The sequence below is a fragment of the Nematolebias whitei genome, chromosome 9, assembly GCF_014905685.2.
Source record: "Nematolebias whitei isolate Nwh7 chromosome 9, NemWhi1, whole genome shotgun sequence".
NCBI lineage: Eukaryota > Metazoa > Chordata > Actinopteri > Cyprinodontiformes > Rivulidae > Nematolebias > Nematolebias whitei.
In genome coordinates, this window is record NC_056506.1 from 17,856,486 (window position 1) to 17,878,288 (window position 21,803).

The 21,803-nt window shown below is 40.5% G+C and overlaps 2 protein-coding genes across 2 annotated transcripts in view; one reads left to right on the forward strand and one right to left on the reverse strand.

Annotated features, from left to right (window-relative positions):
* The window catches only part of fggy (FGGY carbohydrate kinase domain containing), a 32,409-nt gene extending 30,799 nt beyond the window's left edge, over positions 1-1,610 (forward strand). Inside the window, exon 14 of the mRNA XM_037682096.1 lies at positions 1,256-1,610. Within this exon, the coding sequence (XP_037538024.1) occupies positions 1,256-1,337 (82 nt within the window). The 3' untranslated portion in view covers positions 1,338-1,610. The remainder of the gene's footprint in view (positions 1-1,255) is intronic.
* A 6,068-nt stretch (positions 1,611-7,678) lies between these two features.
* LOC119414434 (peroxiredoxin-6-like) lies at positions 7,679-20,139 on the reverse strand. The gene is made up of 5 exons (XM_037681525.1): positions 20,048-20,139; positions 13,051-13,207; positions 8,210-8,359; positions 7,959-8,105; positions 7,679-7,879 (listed from the first exon to the last, which is right to left on the reverse strand). Exons 1-5 carry the CDS (start codon positions 20,137-20,139, stop codon positions 7,679-7,681), a joined length of 747 nt encoding a protein of 248 aa, XP_037537453.1.
* Positions 20,140-21,803: the final 1,664 nt, after the last annotated feature.

The following is a 21,803-nucleotide window of genomic DNA, read 5'->3' on the forward strand; positions in this document are numbered from 1 at the left end:
TTATTCTGAAATTCATTCAGGACCTTTATTCTGAAATTCATTCAGGAACTTTATTCTGAAATTCATTCAGGAAATTTATTCTGAAATTCATTCAGGACCTTTATTCTGAAATTCATTCAGACTTTATTCTGAAATGCTTCCAGTAGTTTTAGACAAACTGCTGAACCTCTGCCCATCTCTCTGTTTATCCCAGGCCTCTTCCAAACCTGCAGATAAGTTAATGTTCCTCCACTGGTTCTGTTTCTGGACCTCTGGACCTTACAGTGACTTGTTGCTCCTGAAACAACTTCTCTGAGATGTGTTGCTGCTGTAAAGCTCAAAACAATCTCATTAATGTTTTATTTTGAAATGGTTCAGTTTCTTAGGGTGCATTCACACCAGCCCTGTTTAGTCCGCTTTAATCGAACTCCAGCTCGTTTTCCTAGAAAGTCCGGTTCTTTTAGGGAGGTGTGAACGCGCCATCGAACTCTGTCACGGAACAAAAAGGCGAACTCTGGCCCGGGCTAAAACCTAGGTCTCGGTCCGGTAGAAGAGAACTCCAGTGCGGTTCGAGTGCAGTGTGAATGCAAACAGACCGGGCCCCGCTCCGCAGGACAAACAAACATGCATTTCTCTGACCTTATATGGAGCCGTCAGCTGACTTGTGTGAAGAACAATATTCTCCATGGTCTTCTGTCTCATCTTCTGCTCATGCTAAGTCCATTTTTGAAAAATGACAAAATATAACTCCTAAAACTGCTAAAACTTGATGCCACTTCGATTTTATTTTTATTTACAGAAGAAGAATAAGACGTGTCTTCAGAGTTTTTTGTGTCGTTTCTTTCAGTAGTTCTTGGTGCAGCGCCCCCACAGGCGAGCGGGGGAATAGGTTGGTTCAACACGTTGTCTCGACTGCACAGTGCAGTGTGAATGCAAACGCACCAGCTCAAATGTAAACAAAAGTTCATGAATATTGGTCCCGAACCGAGTCTACCAGACTATCTGGTGTGAAAACGACCTTAGTTTAGTCATCGACAGGTTTACTTTGTTTTGATGTGAAGATAATGTGAGTTCATGCAGTTTGAGAAACATCATTCTCTTTTATTTGCATTTTAAAATCATGTTCTCAGTCTGACAGCTTGGTTTCCTTCTGGCTTTACTGAACTCGTCCCAGAGAGTCATGAGGACATTGCAGCAGCTTGTGTGCTTGATTACACTGAAAACCTTTACATCTTTACATTTTTACTCTTCTTCTCTGTCTTGTTTTTCTTCTCAGCTTCTATTCCAGAAAGTACCAAGTGTTCCTGCAGATGTTCGCCCACCAGAGGGAGTACCAGGCCCTGATGCTGCCCAGATGACAGACCTGCTGGAAGAGGCAGAGCTCTGATTGTTCTCTTAACAAGAACAATTTCACACTTTTCTTTAGTTCAGTCTCACAAAGGAAACCACTTCCTGACGTTGAGCATTTGTCGTGAGGTTTGTTTTCCTGAAAGTTTGCTCAGTGACAAAGACACAGGAAGTCAAACAACAAGAAGTTTCATGACAAACGTTTTCAGGTCCACTGCTGACGTCGTGCCTAAGAACATGAACAAACATCAGTCATCTTCAAAATGCATTCCTAATAAATCTGTACAATAAGAACCATCTGCTGTGTGTTTGTCACTCCAACCCAAAGTTCTGCTGCGGTCTTCCAAACAGAAACACTTTGATCTGCTGTCCTGAACGTCCGCTGCCGCTCAGGGAGGAAGTTCTAGCAGTACAGTGTGAATGTGTGTGTGGGAGGTAAATGGACTGTACTTGTATATCACCTTTCTGTCTTATCAAGATGCTCGCAGCTCTTTACTACACAGTCTGTGCCTCATTAACTCAAGTCAACTTTATTTATAGAGCACATTTAAAACAGAATCTGTTATTAAAGTGCTTAACAACAACAACAATCAATGAGAGTAAAATTAAAGAGAAAAAAAAAAATATATATATATACAATACACTAATAATAATAACGGAAGAATTAATAAAAAGCATTTAAAACATATGATCACACATTTAAAAATCACTAGATCAATTCACACTGTATGAAATGCCTGAGAGAACAGATGTGTTTTCAGCAGGGATTTGAAGTGAGTAAGGGAGGTGGCCTGCCTGATGTTGGGGGGCAGGTTGTTCCAGAGTTTGGGGCCCATGACTGAAAAAGCCCGATCTCCTCTGAGCTTCAGTCTTGTTTTTGGAACAGCCAAAAGCAGCTGATCGGATGATCTCAGGGCCTGAGAGGGAACGTATGGTTCCAGAAGCTCAGAGAGGTAAAGGGGTGCGAGGCCATTTAGGCATTTGAAGGTCAACAGAAGAATTTTAAAGACTATCCTCGTACGAACAGGGAGGCAGTGAAGGGAGGACAGAACTGGTGTAATATGTTCAGACCTACGAGTTCCAGTTATAAGCTGAGCAGCAGCATTCTGGACTAGCTGAAGACGTGAGATGGAGGCCTGGCTGACCCCAGCATACAGTGCGTTGCAATAGTCCAATCGGGTCGTGACAAAGGCGTGGACTAGTTTTTCAAGGTCGGGTCTGGACAACACTGGCTTGAGCTTAGCTACCTGTCTGAGTTGGAAGAAGCTTTTCTGCAGAACAGAGTTGATTTGTTTGTCAAACTTGAAGTCAGAGTCTAAAACCATCTCGAGATTTTTTACCAGACTGCTTAAGATGGCTGAAGAGAGTCTAGGTTGACAGGATCAGAGGTGGCAGTTGAGCTAGGGCTAAAAACAATGACTTCAGTTTTGTCATTGTTAAAACTTAAGAAATTTGAAGCCATCCAGGCCTTAATGTCATCCAGACATTTTAACAGATGGTGAATGGAGCAAACACTTGCTGGTTTCACAGGCAGGTAGATCTGGCAGTCATCAGCATAGCAATGAAATGAAAGACCATGTTTCCTCAGGATGGACCCCAGTGGGAGCAAATAAAGTGAGAACAGAAGGGGTCCAAGAATTGAACCTTGTGGGACCCCGCAAGAAAGAGTTAATGAGGCAGATACATTATTACCAACCTTGACACAAAAGCTCCTACCACTCAGGTATGAGCGGAACCATTCTAATGCAGCACCTGTGATCCCAACCCACTGTTCCAGCCGTGATATAAGGATACTGAGGTCAACAGTATCAAAAGCAGCAGTAAGGTCCAGGAGCACAAGTACCACAAATTGACCAGAATCGTTTGATATCATAATGTCGTTACAAACCCTTACTAATGCTGTTTCAGTGTTTTGGAGTTGCTTAAAACCAGACTGAAAAATCTCGAAGATTCTGTTCTCATTCAAAAACTTGTTTAATTGAATGAAAACTATTCCATGATTTTGGACCGGAAGGGAAGTTTTGAGATGGGTCTGAAATTTGAGCAAGTCGAAGGTTCCAGTCCAAGTTTCTTAATTAACGGATGAACTACTGCATGTTTGAAGACATTGGGGACCACACTTGTCACAATACTAATATTTACAATAGTAAGAACAGAGGGTCCAATCATGTGTAGAACTTGTTTGAAAAACGACGCAGGAATGGGGTCAGTGGGTGAACCAGAGGGTTTCATCTGACCAACGACTTTGTTTAGAATTTAGAGTGAAATGGGTTCAAACTGTTTGAAGACAGCTGAGCAAGGGACAAAGACAGAGGGGTCAGTTGTGGACTGGGGGATGGATGACCTAATCAACTCTATCAGCAAAGTATCTGGTAAAGTTGTTGCAGATGTCAACGGAGGCCTCCATGCTGGCAGACCGAGGCACGTTTAAAATGGAATTTATGGTATTAAAAAGAACACGGGGATTATGACTGTTTGAAGCAATGATTTGGGAGAAGTATTTGTTCTTTTCAGATTTAACGATGCCCTGATAATCTTTCAAACACGTTTTTAACATAATAAAAGAAACCTGTAATTTGTCCTTCTTCCACTTGCGTTCAGCTCTCCTGCATAGACGTTTGGCCGCTCGAGTGGTTAACTCATTCCTACAGCACTCTACCAGATCTGCTATTTCCAGAAAATATGAAAATAGCAAAGAGAGTTCCTCTTTATAAGAATGATCAGAAATGTGTGTTCACTATTTACAGACCAATATCCTTGTTGCCACAATTTTCAAAAATATTAGAGAAATTGTTTGTAACCAGATTAGATGGATTTATAGATAAACAGAATATTTGAAGTAATAATATGGGTTTAGAACAAATAATTCAACATCAATGGCTCTCATGGAACTAATAGAAGAGATAACAACTGTTGATCAAAAACAGTATTGTGTTAGTGTTTTTGTTGATTTAAAAAAGGCCGTCGACAATATTGATCACACCATTCTCCTTGAAAAACTGAATAAATATGGCATTAGAGAATTAGCACTACAGTGGGTATCCGTTTATTTGAATAATAGGACACAGTTTGTACACATAAATGATGTAAGATATGAATTTCTTGTTAATGGATGTGGAGTCCCTCAAGGCTCTGTGTTGGGACCAAAGGTGTTTATTATGTATGTGAATGATCTGGTTGATGTGTCAGGGCTTTTGAAATGTGTTTTATTTGCAGATGATACAATTTTTTTTTTGTTCAGGAGAAGATATTGAACGGATGTTAGAGATGATACAGGTCGAATTCGTAAAAATACAAACTTGGTTCCAACTTAATAAGTTATCATTAAATTTGGAAAAAACAAACTACATGATATTTAGTAATGAAAATAAAATTATCCAAGTCCCATTTAAAATTGACAGTACTGAAATTCATAGAGTTAAATAAAATTTTTGGTTGTTATTGATGAGAAGCTGACATGGAAATCTCATGTAAATTACTTAAGAATAAAAACAACCAAATCCATCCATCCATCCATTTTCTTTACCCGCTTATTCCATTTTTGGGTCACGGGGGTCGCTGGTGCCCATGTCCAGCAATCCCTGTGCGAGGGGCGGGGTACACCCTGGACGGGTCGCAAGTCCATCACAGGGACACATAGAGACAAACGAGACAAACAACCATTCACTCTCTCACTCACACCTAGGGACAATTTAGAGTTACCAATCAGCCTAACATGCATGTTTTTGGACTGTGGGAGGAAACCGGAGTACCCGGAGAAAACCCACGCATGCACGGAGAGAACATGCAAACTCCACCCAGGAAGGCCCCTGGACCGGGGTTTGAACCAAGGACCTGCTCGCTGAGAGGCAGCAGCTCTATCAGTTGCGCCACCGAGCTGCCTAACAACCAAATCAATTTCATTAATGTATAAAGTAAAAGAGTTTTTGAATGACAAAGCTTTGTATATATTTTATAATGTAATGATTGTTCCATATTTAATCTATTGTACTGAAGTTTGGGGGAAAGCATGCAAAACAATTACAAATCCTATTTTTATTTTACAAAAAATTGCTATAAGAATTATTAGTATGAAGTGCTATGGTCACCCAACAAATATATTATTTCATCAGTTGAAATTGTTAAAATTTTATGATTTGGTTGAATATAGTATTTTACAAGTCATGTATAAAGCTCATAAAAATATTACCCCCAAATATTCAATTAAAATTTGTTTAAAAAAGGAGAATCATTATAACCTTAAGGGAATGGAAATGTTTGTAAAACCTCCAGTTAGAACTAGTCTGAAGGAGCTGCGTTGTAATTCAGGGAATATGATTGTTCAAGTGACTTGATATCACTGTAACATTTCTAAAACAATTGATATGTTTAAAAATATGATTAAGTTGAAATTGTTAGTAAAGTCTGATACCATGTGAAGAATCCCTGATGTTTTTGTTTTTGCTTTGGGGATTGTTCAAGCCTGAGTTGTTGTTTTGAAGTTATTTATATTTTTTAATAAGGGGCAGATATTACAATAATGCTCTTCTTCTTTCTGCACCTTTTCATTCACTGTTCTTTTCTTTTTGATTAATTTGTTTTGTTTGTTTTGTTTCTTTTAAAGTAATAAATAAATAAATAAATCTATACAAAGATTAATCAGTGCTTTATCACATTCATACACCAATGGGACACACGTCGGAGGCAGTGAAGTCAGATTTATTTATAAAGCACATGTAAAACAGCAGCTGTTACCAAAATGCTTCACAATAAGATCAAGGCAGTAATTAAGGAAAAAATAAGTAATTAAAAGCATCAAAAAGAAAAACAATGAAATACTAAATCAAATCGCACTAAATGTCAGTGAATACAGGTGTGTTTTTTAGGAGAGATTTAAAAGCAGGGAGTGAAAGGTCCTGTCTAATGTTGGGGGCAGATTGTTCCAGAGTTTAGGGCCATTGACTGAAAAAGCCTGATCTCCTCTGAGCTTCAGCCTGGTCTTTGATACAACCCAAAGCAACTGATCAGATGATCTCAGCCCCCGAGAAGGAACATAAGGTTGAAGTATAGGTCAGAGAGATATGAGGGTGTAAGGCCATTTATGCACTTAAAGGTCAACAGGAAAATTTTAAAATCAATTCTGACACGCACTGGGAGTCAGTGAAGGGAGGACGAACTGGAGAAATGTGCTCAGTCTACAAGTTCCTGTTAAAAACTGAGCTGCAGCATTTTGAACGTGCTCGAGCCACGAAAGAGACACCTGACTGACGTCAACATAAAGAGTTACATTAGTCCAGTCAGGTTGTAATGAAAGCATGGACTATTTTTTCAAGGTCAGATCTGGTCAACACAGATTTAAGCTTCACTCTCTGCCTTAACTGGAAGCAGCTTTAATGAGGGGTTCAGTTTCTTGCCCAGGGACACTGCAACATGTGACTGCTGGTGGAATCAAATCCCTAACTCTCCCATTGGAGGACAGCTGCTCTAACCACTCTGCAACAGCTGCCACAAAAATATCCCCAGGAATAAGCTATGATAGCTACAATATTTTATATCCTTTTTCTCTCAATGCTTCGTGTGCTTCATGGTATTCAAGATGTCACTAAAACACAGGGTGGTTTCTTTGTCCCACTCCGTGGGCTGCTGTGGCTGAGTGGTTAAATTAAGTTCAGTTTATTTATATAGCGCCAAGTCACAAGAAGTCGTCTCAGGGTCCTCCAATGGGAGAGTTGGAGGTTCTATTCTATCTATTCAGGTACCACTGAACCCCTCATTGCCTCTGATGTGTGTCCCATCATTGCATGATGAATGTGATCTAAAGCTCTGATACAGATTCAGATGATCTTTGTAGAGCTGTAGCAGAGTGTTGTATGAATGTGTGTGGAGGTAAATGAGGACACAGATTGTGTCGTAAAGAGCTTGGAGTATCTGGATTAGATAGAAAGGAGCTATAAGTACAGTTCATTTACCATCTCACTGGTGCAGGGAAACATGCAGTCCTTCAAGAAATGCTGGGTCCATCCAATTATTAACATATTCCACATGTTTATGATTTTAAAATGTGAACCTGCTTGAAGAAGAATGAGTACAACCATATGACAATACAGTAGTTTATTTGCTCTCACTACATATCACCATTCATGCACAATTTAAAAAGAAAAGAAAGAACAAATAGTAAACTGGATGATGCGCTGACCTTCATGAATGCAGGTTTTAAATTATTTTGCAACAACGGCAAAAACGTTTTTCTTATTTAACTTATTTATGCTGCCCTGTACCACAATAAAATGTCAAAATAAGAATATTCTGTACGTCTTCACTCGAAGTCACACGGATATTTTTGCACTTGGGGACAAATAAACCAGCAGGAACTTTAGGACTGAGACGGGTTGGATTTAGGATTTTCAGCCTGAGAGTGTTTCGTATCCTCCTGCTCGGACTTGGCTTCAGGTTGCGGTGTGTAGCGTAGATACTTCTTGCCAGAGGGCAGTTCTTTGGTGTAGACGCCAGCTGGGAACATGGAGGCAGCCTCCTCTTCAGGTATACTGGGAGGCACCATCACACAGACTCCAGGCTGGAGGTAGATGCAAAATAAAACCATGTACAATGTTAGCAACTGAAACAACAGCTGAGGTGACGTTTAACAATGGTACCTTCCAGTCAGCGGGTGTGGCCACTCGGATCCCAGCTGTGAGCTGCAGGGAGTCAACCACTCGCAAAATCTCATCAAAATTGCGTCCAGTTGTGGCTGGGTACAGTAGGGACAGTTTTAGCCTTTTGTCAGGACCTATAATAAACACCTACACAAAAAGAAGTCAAATAAACACTAAGAAGACTAAAGTTTACATTTGTGGGAGTTGAAACAGGTTTATAAATTAGCCACGTGTGAATTTGTAATGCTCACACAGCGAGCAGTGAGAGGGAGGCCATCTTTATCCTTTTCATCAGGGTCCAGCATGCCCAGGGTGACTGCCAGCTCCCTCTTCCTGTCTGCGATGATTGGAAAAGGTAGCAAGCAGTTCCCAGACTCGTCACAGTTGTAAGCAAGGATGTCCTAACCAGAAAGAAGGAAACAGAGGACTTTGAACCAAGCTGCTAATTTAGTTGCGGAGCTCAAATGGATGTTTTAAAACCACAAACTGGAAACAATTTTGACAAAGTGCTGTGATTCACCAATCTCTGTCATTGCTTATACAAAGAGCCCAGTATACAAACAGATGAAATTAGGTTGACCAAACAAAACACTAAATATCTGGTGAAGAAATAAAAATCTAAATTAACAACCTTTGCAGATTTGAATTCTTAATATTGTTACAAACTTTTTCAAATCAAACAAAGAATGTCACCTTGTTGCTAGAAAAGGAGCCTAAGCTCACGTGTGACATTAAATCCCAACAAGTCATAACAGGACGGTTGCCTTTGCAGCTTCCAACTACCATCATTTTGTACTGCAGAGGCTTGAGTATGATATTGAGATTACAGGAACAGCTCTAAATGGGTTTAAATTATATTTATTTGATATGTTCCAGTTTATAAATTTAAATAATTAATCATCTTCATACACTGAAGTTAGTCATGGAGTTCCTCAGGATTCAGTACTTGGACCAATACTCTTTGTATATGATTCCATTAGGTAAGGTTATTAAAAAGCATGGGATACATTTACATTGTTATGCTGATTATACACAATTATATTTGTCCATGAACCTCAATGAATCCAGTCAGTTACTTAGACTATAAGCATGTCTTATTTTCTGCTTTTAAACTCAGACAAGACTGAGGTTGTGGTTTTTGGGCCTGAGCATCTTAGCAATAAACTTTTCAGCCTTTCACTTTCTCTGGATGGCATTAATTTGGCCTCTAGTTCTAAAAAAATAAAATAAAATAAAAACTTGGTGTTATTTTGGATCAGGACATGTCTTTTAACCCCCACATTAAAAAAGTTACCAGGACCGCTTTCCTCCACCTGCATAATATCACTATTTGTATTTATAATATCCATGCATTTGTCACGTTTAAACTGGACTATTGCAATGGTTTATTATCTGGATGTCCAAAAACCCTTAAAAGTCCTCATTTATCATGTCTAGTTATAAGATTAGGCTTAAGTCTGTCCTTTTTGATAAATCCTATAGTTAGGGTAAGCTTGGGTTTCCTGAGCTATCCCTTAGTTATGCTGCTATAGGCTTAGACTGCTGGAGGACTAATTAACCACATTTCCTCACTCTGCTGCTGTCTTTAATTGCTCTACTCTACCTGTTTGTCCATCCATCCATCCATTATCTTTACCCGCTTATTCCATTTTGGGTCACGGGGGTCGCTGGTGCCCATGTCCAGCAATCACTGTGTGAGGTGCGGGGTACACCCTGGACGGGTCGCAAGTCCATCACAGGGACACATAGAGACAAACAATCATTCACTCTCTCACTCACACCTAGAGACAATATAGAGTTACCAATCAGTCTAACATGCATGTTTTTGGTCTGTGGGAGGAAACCGGAGTACCTGGAGAAACCCCACGCATGCACGGAGAGAACATGCAAACTCCACCCAGAAAGGCCCCTGGACTGAGGTTTGAACCAAGGACCTGCTCGCTGAGAGGCAGCAGCTCTACCAGTTGCGCCACCGTGCTGCCCACTACCTGTTTGTATTTGTTATTATTTCTATCATATGTGTTTTTTTTCTTCTTTCCTTCAATAAAAAATACATCTGGACCTGTAATTTTGTGTTTGTTTCTCCTTCCTGTTCTCTCAAACCAGCCGGTCAAAGCAGTTGGTCACTCATTCTGAGTCTGGTTCTGCTGGAGGTTTCTTCCTGTTAAAAGGGAGTTTTTCCTTTCCACTGTCTCCTTTGTGCTTGTTCAGGATGGGAGACTGTGAAGAAGTGAAGAATCAACACAATCTGCTTCCTTAGATACTTTTTACTAATTGGCAGTTGAATGTTTTTGTTCAGTGTCTTGAGACTACTTTTGTTGGGACTTGGTGCTATTTAAATAAACTGAATTTGATTGAACTGCAGGAGCAAATGTTCTGACTGCTGTGATTGCTCGTGCACCAAACATCATCTTCTGTGACTGTGGAACTAAAACCTTGGCAAAGGACTTCTGGTTAGCCTCAACAAGATTCTGGCAACTTGCTAATGGACTTAGACAAAGAAAGCAGATCTCATTTAATGCAATAGTTGGTTTGGGTGAGGAACAGTAGACCTGGACTGAACATATTTATGAGAGATGGATGGACCACACTTAGGATCTCCTTAATCCTGCTACCTGGCCGTCACTGCAGAGGCAGTCTGAGAAGGTGAAAGCAAGGCCATTGCCTGAACAAATGTAACCAAGGTAGTTAAACACTCGGCAGTAGCAGGGCACCAGGTAAGTATGAGGTTGACTTTGAGATGATGAATACTCCAAATGTAGCAGGGCTTCCTTGGTTGATTTGTTGGTTGGTTTCAGTGTCCTGGAGGGCATGGAGGACCACGACAGCTCCTTCAGAGTGGCAGACAGGGTTGGATGGCTCAATTTTTAACAAATCAGGGGGGTTGAAGAGTGTATTCAAAGCATTTGGGAATCACACATCTCAGTCTCCCTGGGAAAGTTTACTCTGTTGAAAAAGAGGCACTGGCTGACTTTGGACACCAAAGGAATTTAAATTGCTCATATTTCATGGGAGTTTATTTACCAGTCCACATGTGAACTATAGACCTGTAGTAGACAAGACCATTTTACATGAGACATGTTTTGTGTGTGTCCACTTTTATGGGCTGTCATGTCCCTTTATAACCAATGCAGGATTACTCTTCATATTCACAGCACAAAGTAAAATGTAATTCTAGTGTGGGTTGCCTATTCGAATGGAGATGAGAGTCAGCTCCTCAAAGTCAGAGGCCATGGTTTTCAAGGTGAGTTACTGATGATAAGATGGAAAGGTCCTTTATTTACTGGTCCATCTGTATTCCACCACTTATTTTTAGTCATGAGACGTGGATCATGATTGAAAGAATGAGACTCAGACTGTGTCTGAAATGAGAATTATCTGTAGGATAACCAGGTTCAGCCTTAAAAAAGGACAAACGGTTGTTTGGCAGGGTGGTATGGTGGCACAGATGGTAGAGCTGCTGCCTCGCAACGAGCAGGTCAATGGTTCAAATCCTGTCCGGGAGCTTTTCTGGGTGGAGTTTGCATGTTCTCTCCATGCATGTGTGGATTTTCTCCAGGTACTCCAGTTTCTTCCCACATACCAAAAACATGCATGTTAGACTGACTTGTAACTCTAAATTGTCCCTAGGTGTGAGTGAGAGAGTGAATGGTTGTTTGTCTCGTTTGTCTCTATGCGTCCCTGTGATGGACTAGAGACTTGTCTGCCTCTCGCACAGTGACTGCTGGACATGGAAGACCCAAAACGGAAGAAGCGGATAAAGATGATGAATGGATGTATGGATGGATGGATAGATGGATAGATGGATGTATGGATAGATGGATGGATGGATGGATGTTATTTGATAGTAGACTGGAGTAGAGCCATTGCTCCTCCACAAAGAGTCAGCTGACATGGTTCAGGTACTTGTGTAGGATGCCTCCAGGACAAGCCTTTTTCAAGGGCTTTTTGGGCATGTCTCACTGGGATGAAGCCAGTTTCCAGATATAAAACTCATTAGAGGGAATTTATATGCTCTCTGGCCTGGGGATACCTTTGGATCCTCCAGGAGAGTTAGGGTTAATATTATCTAATATTCTTATTTAATCTTCTTTCAGCTGTTCTCTCTTCAGGAATCTCCACAGCAAGTCATCCTCCTCCATTTCACTCCATCTCCTCTCTAACTGCATCCATATATCTCCTCTTTGTCTTTTTCCCAGCAGCTGCATTTCTAACATCCTTCTACCAATATATCCACTGTTCCTCTGCTGGACATGTCCAAACCATCTCAGTCTGGCCTCTGTAACTTCTCCCTGTCCTTCAACCTGTACTGTACCTTTGATGATCTCATTCCTAATCTTCTCCATCCTTCTCATCCCCAAAGAAAACATCAACATACTCAGCTCTGCCACTTCCAGTTCTTTCTCCTGTCTTTTTGTCCATGTCTCTGACTCCAGACCATACAACATAGCTGGTCTCACAACTGTCTTGTAAACTTTTCCTTTGAACTTTGCTGTCAACCTTTTATCAGAAATCAAATCCATCCATCCATTATCTTTTACCCGCTTCTTCCATTTTGGGTTATGGGGGTCGCTGGTGCCCATGTCCAGCAATCACTGTGCGTGGGGCGAGGGACACCCTGGACGTGTTGCAAATCTATCACAGGGACATAGAGACAAATGAGACGAACAATCATTCACTCTCTCACTCACACCTAGGGACAATTTAGTTATTAATCAGTCTAACATGCATGTTTTTGGTCTGTGGGAGGAAACCGGAGTACCCGGAGAAAACCCACGCATGCGTGGAGAGAACATGCAAACTCCACCCAGAAAGGCCTCTGGACCGGGATTTGAACCAAGGACCTGTGCGCTGAGAGGCAGCAGCTCTACCAGTTGCACCACCGTGCTGCTCATACATTAACTCAAAATGTAAAATAGATTTGCAGAGTGATGTGCTTGGTTCTTTTAAATTTAAGGTCTAGACATTTTATAACTTAAAATGTCTGGCAGAAACTCAGTTAGAATCACCTTCATCCTTTGAAACAGCCTAAATACTTAAGTCTACAGACAAAACAAGCAACAAAAATTCTACATGAAGGTAACTTAAATACCTTGCTCCAGCCATAGTGGTCTTCCAAGCTGTCAAGGGATATGGCCATCATTTTGACGTTGCGTTTGCTGAACTCATTGCTCAGTCTGGCAGCCCGGCCCAGCTCGGTGGTGCACACTGGAGTGTAGTCTTGAGGATGGGAGAACAGAATTCCCCATCTGTGTAAAACATGGGTTTAAGAAATTTTAATTCTGAATTTAATTTTCTTATTTTCATTCATTTTTAAAGTGCCACTTCACAACAAATATCATCTCGGGACACTGTACAAAACATTCATGGTCATAAAAGGCCAATTAGTAAAAACGATCTATCTAAGGAAGCAGTAGATTGAGTTGAATCTCCATTCATAGCAATTTTCCATCCTAAGCACTGCAGCACATTGGTGACAGTCAAACAAGACGAAACCTCTAACAGAACCAAAACCAGGCTCAGGATAGGCAGCCATCTGGTTTTACTGACTAGGACAGAGAAGACAGGAAAGAGACACAGACAAAACAAAGAATGGTTGGCCCAGTTGTAGTTTATGGTCTACGTGTAGTTTCTATAGAAAAAAAATGTGTTCAAAATTAAATAATTGCAAATACAAACATGAACAGTAAAGCCAGTAAAGTCAGCAGCACAGTGGGGTCAGTTTGTCCTCCAGCAGTCTAAGCTTATAGCAGCATAACTAAAGGATAGCTCAGGAAAACCAGGTATAGGTTTGATCAAACAGGAAAGTCTCATTTACCAAAAAGGAAAGACTTAAGCCTAGTCTTAAAAGTAAACACTGTGTCAGCCTCACAGACAGAAACGGGAAGTTGGTTCCATGAGAGAGGAGCCTGATAACTGAAATCTCTGCCTCTCAATCTGCTTTTGGAAACCCTAGGAACCACAAGTAAACCTGCAGTCTGAAAGTGAAGTACTCTATGAGAAAAGTATGGAACAATAAGATATGTAGCATAAGATGGAGCTAGGTTGTTGACAGCTTTGTATGTTAGAAAAAATATTTTGAATTATATTCTGAGATTGACAGGAGGTCAATGGAGAGAAACTAAAACTGGAGAGATATGATCTCTCCTGTCAACTCTCATTAAAACTTCGGCAGCAGAGTTTTGGATCAACTAAAGACATTTAAAGATAAAGGGTTGTAAGCTCAATCATCCAGGTAGATAACAACAAAAAAGGTTAAATCATGTCATCTGGACAAGTAAACTGGTCCATATTAAAAGTTTCACTTTTTACAGAGTTTTTGTGAACCAAATGAAAAGTTACAGTATAAATAGTCCAGTCTAGACATGATAAATGCATGGAGAAGTTTTTCCTGCATCATTTTTGGGCAAGATGTTTCTAATTTTAGTGATATTGTTCAGCTGGAAGAAGAGAAACAAGAGCAACCAACCTCTAGGAGGGAGCACAAGCCAGTGTATCTCTTGTGTCAGTCCCAAGCCCGGATAAATGGTGAGGGTTGTGTAAGGAAGTGCATTTGACATAAAACACTTGTCAAAACTAATTTGTAAGTCCATCTATGCAACACCATACTGGATCCGCTGAGGCCTGAGTTAACATTGACCACCACTGGTGCTTTTGACAAACAGGGTGCTGGTGGAAATGTACTACTGTTAGACAAATACCACGAGGGAAACGTGTCAGGAGACAGAGGGATAAGAGGAAAATCACAAATGTAGGACTGAGGGTGGCAACTCTAAATGTGGGATCAATGACAGGCAAAGGTAGAGAGCTGGCTGACATGATGCAGAGAAGGAAGGGGTCATGTTTTCTGTCTTGTCATGCTCTGCTCTCAAGCTTCGTCTCTCAGTCACACCCACTCTGCACCTCAGCCTAATCACGCTCATGCCTTGCACCTGTTCTGCGCTCTACTTAAGAGGTATTGCCACCCATGCTCCCTGCCAGATTATCGAACCCTTAGAGGAAGTAGATGTCTAATGTTCTTGTCACAGCTCAATCTGAACATCTTGTCTCGACCTCACACCTGCCTTTTGGAAACCCGACCTGTCTGCTCCTTGTCTGTTACTCTATTGCCCTTCTGATTATGGTAATGACCTCCTCTTCTGTCTCAGTGACTACAACTCACGGAACACCCTCTTGGATTAATTTGCGGATCTCTGACACCCTGCGTATGACCTCCAATTCCATGTCTGGTTCTTGCCTCTGGATCTCCCTCTGGATCACATCTCTTTCAGTCCTACTCTTCAGCTACATTCCTACCAGTGACGGTGATGTCATCCTGCCCAGCACCTACAGGTGGTTCCCACCTTACCTGCATGAGAAGGTTAGTGGCTGTTTTTCTGTTTACCTCCATCATCACAGAAACATTCAGTCCACTAACCTTTCATATCTCTGTAGATTGGGCTTGCCACGGAACTCTGACCTCTACCAGCAGCTGTTTTACAACAAACCATTTAAACCATTCTTATTGTCTGGCATCTTGTTGGAATCCAAAAACACAACTCTTGTCAGAAGGTGGATGTTTTATGTGTTCAAGAGACCAAGTGGAAGGGCAGCAAGGCTCACAGTAATGGATTTAACTGTTTTACCATGGTGTGGATAGAAAGAGAAACGGAGTCCTGATCAAAAATAACACCAGGATTTTTCACATTAGAGCTGGAGGCCAGATTAATGACATCCAAGGAGGGCGAAAGACTGAAGAATTTATTCCAAAGATGCTCAGTCCAAAAACTATTACCATCACTACTTCGGAAGATTCCCAGCCACGGTCAGCGTCCACTCTGACCGGGGACGCTGAAAGGTCGCGTGAAATAGACCTCTGTACCGGAGATGATTTATCTTCTGCAAAGGTAACGAGTCGTCACGCACTGAGTGTACCGAGGGCTGAGCTGGGGTCGGATGAAGGGTGCCATTTCTGGTCAACATATTTCAACCAACACCCACAACTTTCCTCCTAAACTTCTTTACTCCTTCGCTGTAAACCTCTTCACCAGTAAATCAAGCTAAATGCCTTCAGAGATTAATTATTTTCCATCAGTAACCCTCTGTTGTCTTGTTATTTGAACTTGCTAAGTTTATTAATCAGAAACAGATCAGCAAATCAAGTGTACATGTTTTGATGTTAATTTTAATGATTCTGTTAAATAAATGACCGCATTTATTCTGATGGGTCAAAGATAAATGACGTCTCATGTCAATGATTATACACTCCACTTTCAAGTTATCTTGGTCACATGGCAGAAATTTAACTCAAAAAAGAAATAATCCGTTGTTAATTAAACAATTAATATTCTTTGTGCTTGAACTAGCCTTAAGAATAATTAATTAAGTAGTATGTCCACAGCAAAGCTGTCCCAACATACTACACATGCTTGTAATCGTAGAGCTGATTGGATTCATTAAGTTTCATGGACAAATGCAACTGTGTATCATCAGCATATCAATGAAAATTTATCCCATGCTGTTTAAAAAATTACCAAATGGAAGCATATACAAGGTTAAGAGTACTGGTCCAAGCACTGAACCTTGAGGAACTCCATGACTAACTTTGGTGTGTGATGACAATTTATTACTTACATTTACAAATTGTAATATATCAGACAGATATGATTTAAACCAATTTAGAGCTGTTCCTGTAATTCCATTATCATATTCAAGTCTCTGTAATTGAATATTATGATCAACTGTATCAAATGCAGCATTGAGGTCTAACAGGACCAGTGTAGACACCTGTCCATTCTCAATATATATAGAATATCATTCGTAACTTTCAACAGTGCAGATTCAGTGCTGTGGTGAGCTCTAAACCCTGACTGAAACTCTTCAAACAGATTATTTCTTTGCAGATGAGCACGTAACTGACAAGCAACTATTTTCCGTAGAATTTTTGGGATGAAAGTTAGATTAGATCTAGGTCTTTAATCGGCTAGGATTCCTGAGTCAAGATTATGTTTCTTAAGTAAAGGTTTAATTACAGCAATCTTAAAACTCTGTGGTACATTACCATTTATTAGAGACAAATTAAGCAGATCCAAGATGTGGTTATTAATTAAGGGAAATATGTCTTTAAATAGCCTGGTTGGGATGGGATTTTTCATTCAACTTTTATTTAGACAGGTTAATCCCATTGAGCCTCGAGGACTCATTTACAAGAGAGACCTGATTTCACCAAAGAATGATGACAACAGTGGACAGAGGCTGTTTTTGTTTCATCTTCTAATAAAATTTTCTTTCATTTGTTCTTCTCAATTTGTATGCTTTCTTTTAATTGTCTACTGTTGTCATCACACTTTGTTAAAATCAGGTCTCTCTTGTAAATGAGTCCCTGAGAATCATTGGCATTAACCTGTTTAAACAGTCTGCGTTCACCAACATTTTCACCACACAGAACAATCATGTGTTGATGTAGGAAATGACTCCAGTCTCCTACGCTAACAGTCATTGAGAAGGCTGCCAGTGGAGGTTTGAAAATGTCTTGGAGAGATGGCACTGAGGTTTTTGACTCAAATATTCAATGGCATATTTGAGGGTGAGTAAATGCCCAAGGAATGGAGAAGTGTGCTGGTGCACATTTTTCAGAGTAAGGGTGATGTACAGAGTTGTAGCAACTACAGGGAAATTAAGTTGATGAGCCACACGTTGAAGATCTGGGAGAGAGTTGTGGAAGCAAAACTTACTGTAGATGAGAGGATTTGTAAGCAGCAGTATGGTTTCATGCCAAGAAAGTGCACCACAAATGCCATCTTTGCTTTGAGGATGCTGATGGAGAAGTACAGAGAGCATCAGAAAGAACTTAATTGTGTCTTTGTGGATTTAGAAAAAGTATATGACAGGGTGCCGAGGGGGGAGGTGTGGTGTTACATGAGGAAATCTGGAGTGGCAGAGAAGTATGTTAGACAGGACACGTGTGAGGACAGCAGGACATGTTAGACTGGTACAGGACATGTATGAGGACAGCAGGACAGTGGTGAGATGTGCTGTGGGAGTGACAGATAGTTTAAATGTGGAGGTAGGAGTGCATCAAGGATTGGCTCTGAGCCCCTTCTTGTTTGCTCTGGTGATGGACTGACTAACAGATGAGGTCAGGCAGGAACCCCCGTGGATTATGATGTTTGCAGATGACATTGTGATCTGTGGTGAAAATAGGGAACAGGTGGAAGAGAACTTGGAGAGGTGGAGGTATGCACTTGAAAGTAGAGGAATGAAAGTCAGCCGTTATTGTGTTCATTCATACTCATCTGCTCACACAGACTCATGTTCATGCTGCTGTTCAGCGTATTGTGTTTATTGTTTTTATGCTATTAGTGCTTAGCGTATTTTTAGTTTGTTTTTCTTAGTCCATATCTTAGATCTTATTACTGTTTTTCTTTTACATTTTATTGTTGGATGTAACTGGGACCCTGTGTACATAATTTTGTTGCACCACATGTACCACATGTGGTGCAATGACAATAAATCTCTGAAAAGCAGTTGTGTGACATTTGTTGGCTTATGTTGCCTCGACACTCACCTAGGTGAATTGAAGGAAGTAAAAGGGAAGAGATCATTTCTATAGAAGCTGCTGCTCCCACAGTTTGGTCCTTAATAAGCGAAAGAGCATGAATATGTGGATGGATAAATAATTATTTTCATACTTTACTGATTATCAGCAAGTGTAACCATCTCTATAAAATCTGAAATGGCGATTTTCTGCTGAGCTTACAAGTGTGTACTAACAGGTCAATAAGAAAAAAATTCTATAGATCTCATAATCATTACTGATGTCTTAAATGTAGCTTTTCTGTTTGATCATAGAGAAGTAATTATTCCTGCCTCTGAGCCTGGGAAGATGCAATAAAATTTTCAAGCAGTTACTAATCTATGTTTGTAAAACTGCCCCTTAATAAGCTCTTTTTGAACTTTCAGAGAATATTGGAAAGACAAGGCCAAACTCGTTGTTTGGCTGTAATGCACAGAGACATGTTTGGAGACACCAAAACAGCATAGCAGCACAAAAATATCACACCATCTCTGTTCTGAACTTGAATAGTGTTCTGTTGTTGGTCTTCTGTGCTAGTAGTGACACGTCCACAATGACCACCATGTTCAAACATAAGGATGTCCATAAGTGCACCTGGCACCAGGACACCCTGAGCTACAGAATGATGATGTAATTTATAGTCAGTCATCTTTGTTGCAGCCTTTTGACCAAGTCTCCCTTAAAAAAAGAGTTTTTTAATCTCAATGTTTTTTTCCTGGTAAAATAAAGGTTAAATAAATAAAAATCTGATCTGCAGCTGTATGTTTGAGACAGACCAGAGGCTCATTGGGATTAACTTGTATAAATAAAGGTTGACAGAGTTAAACAGAGAAACTTAGCTGTCACCTGATCACCACCTGGTGGTGAATTTGATCAGCTGTATGGAGACAGACAGATCTCTGTAAACCCAAATGTGTGCTGAGGGTTTGGTGGGAATGCCTGGCAGAATACCTCCAACAGAGCTTCTGAGGCAGAAGACATGAAGTATGAGGGCCAAAATCTGCTCCTTCATTGTTGAGTCTTCCTTGAGCTGTGGCAGCAAGGTTGTTTGTGCTTCATGGTGGTCATTCTAACTTCTTATACGTTTTTAGTTTTCATTAATTGAAGCTTGTTGCTGGCTGGTGAAGTTGAAGGACTTTGATAAGGATCTGACACAAGCTCAACAGGATGTGACCTGGTTTGTGTTCAATGATACAAGGGGCTTTTTTCACAAGGATGTAGGTTTGTGAGGTCACTCCGTGGTCTAGACTTTTTAAAGTTGCATTTACAGCATCATTACTCAACAAGCAGCACATCTAATAACTAACAGGTACGTTCATCTCTTCATGTTTTTTTTTTTTTTTACCTAAAAAGTATGTGTAACAGCTTCCACAGCTATAAACAACAGACCTATAGGTGGAGATAAAATAAATTTAAAGCATGGAAGCAGTCAAGACAACTTGCACAGACTCTTCAAAATCTTTCATCCTTTTTTTTAAACTGAATTTTCAATCCATCTGAAAAATTTCTATAAATATTCAACAAGTGTACTCACGAATCACCAAGATATTCATGGAATGTAATCCTCCCTACGGTGGTTTCTGCCTCGAAATCAGGAAAGACTTCTCCGAGCAGCAGCCCTGGCATCCTGAAAGCGTGGAGGGGGTTGTGTGATCGGCAGCCGCTCTGACAACTGACAACTAGAAAGTGAAAGACTGACAGAGTCTTGAGACACATTACATAACACACACCTACCCCCAGACAGAGTCAGCATTTCCATTATGGGAAACCTTCTTGTAAAATGTAAACTCAATCTTTAAACGCACAGCCACCAAGCACAAGGGCTGAACTTACAGATCCCATTCCCTTCATTCTGTTCTTCCTTGTGAGCCAAATACACATTTTTTGTCTGCCCTAACAAAAAAATACCAGACCCTTTTATGCTCTGTTGCCAAATGTTTTGGGACAGAAATGTGTCATCAAAGACTTGACTTAAGCCAGTGAGTGAGTCAACGTTCGAATGAAGAGAGTGAATCTAATCTGAGGCACCAAAGCTACAAATGTTGAGTTAATCTGAAGAAACAATGACTTCCTGATCTGTGGTCTATACTGTACATGCAACATGTCTGGTTGTGGCCACTACCATGCACTCTACCTTCCACTGGAGATCTGATGAGTTTTTGTATAGGAAGCTTGAATAAGGACCTCCAGCTGTAAATCTGGGAGAGGACCCAAGTCAAGTTCAAGATCATGAGTCTTTATTATCCCCATGGGGCAATTTGTTTCACAGTCAGTACGAACATAAATCATCCATAAAATAATAGTACAGAGATCATCACTGTTTGTTGAGAAGCCTGATCACTACAGGGATGAATGAGTTTTTTAGTCTATTTGTTCTACATCTGGGCAGAAGATACCTGCATCCAGATGGAAGCAACCTGAACTCACCATGGAGTGATGATCAGGATCTGCCAGAATCAGCCTGGCCTTGTTCACTGACCTCGCCTTGTGTAGGTACTCACACCAAACAGTGATGCTCTGTTCAAGATTTTAATAAAAAAAGGATTCTCTTATGCCATGTTTACATGTGAACCATCTCTGGAATTGTTTGCATTTTTTCCATGTTGACTGTGGCAAATAAACATAAACCTGTTTACATGTGGAATACTGTGCTCATTGAATTTGTTGTAGTTGTCATGGCAGGCAGGGTTTCCAGACAGGAAATGACCAAATGTCATCCTGTTACTTTAAAATCATGGCACAGTATTTTAACCCAAACCATTGAATGTGCTGATTGAGGTGCACTTTCTTGGAGAGGGGTGGTTGTAAGATGTGTTGTGGTTGGTGAACATGCACAGAAAAGAAGGGATTGACCATAAAAGTATCATTTCAAAACTGTAATTATTGTATATCTGGCAAAACAGGTCACTTTATGGTGCCAAGGTTTATGGTTTTAACACGACATGCAGACAGTTCAGTATTCAGCATAAAAAACAGCTACATACAAAAGAGAAAATACTCTTTTAAATTTATTCATCCAAACCTCGGCCCAAACATTCTTGGTTTGCTTGGTTTCTTCCTACACATCAAAAAAAGGATAAGCGTGACAAATAGCACTCTACTATCTGACATTGCTACTGTTCTTCCACCCGCAGAAGCCCAGAAAAGCTGTTGACTGCAGCCGGTCAGAGTACGCAAATGAGATTTGACACGTCTGCTGGTGGTCCCCAATAAACCTTCACTCTGCGACCTAGATTCAAAAGATTTGGTTTCTGAAGAAAATAGCTCTGTTGAGGCTTACAAGAACGGCC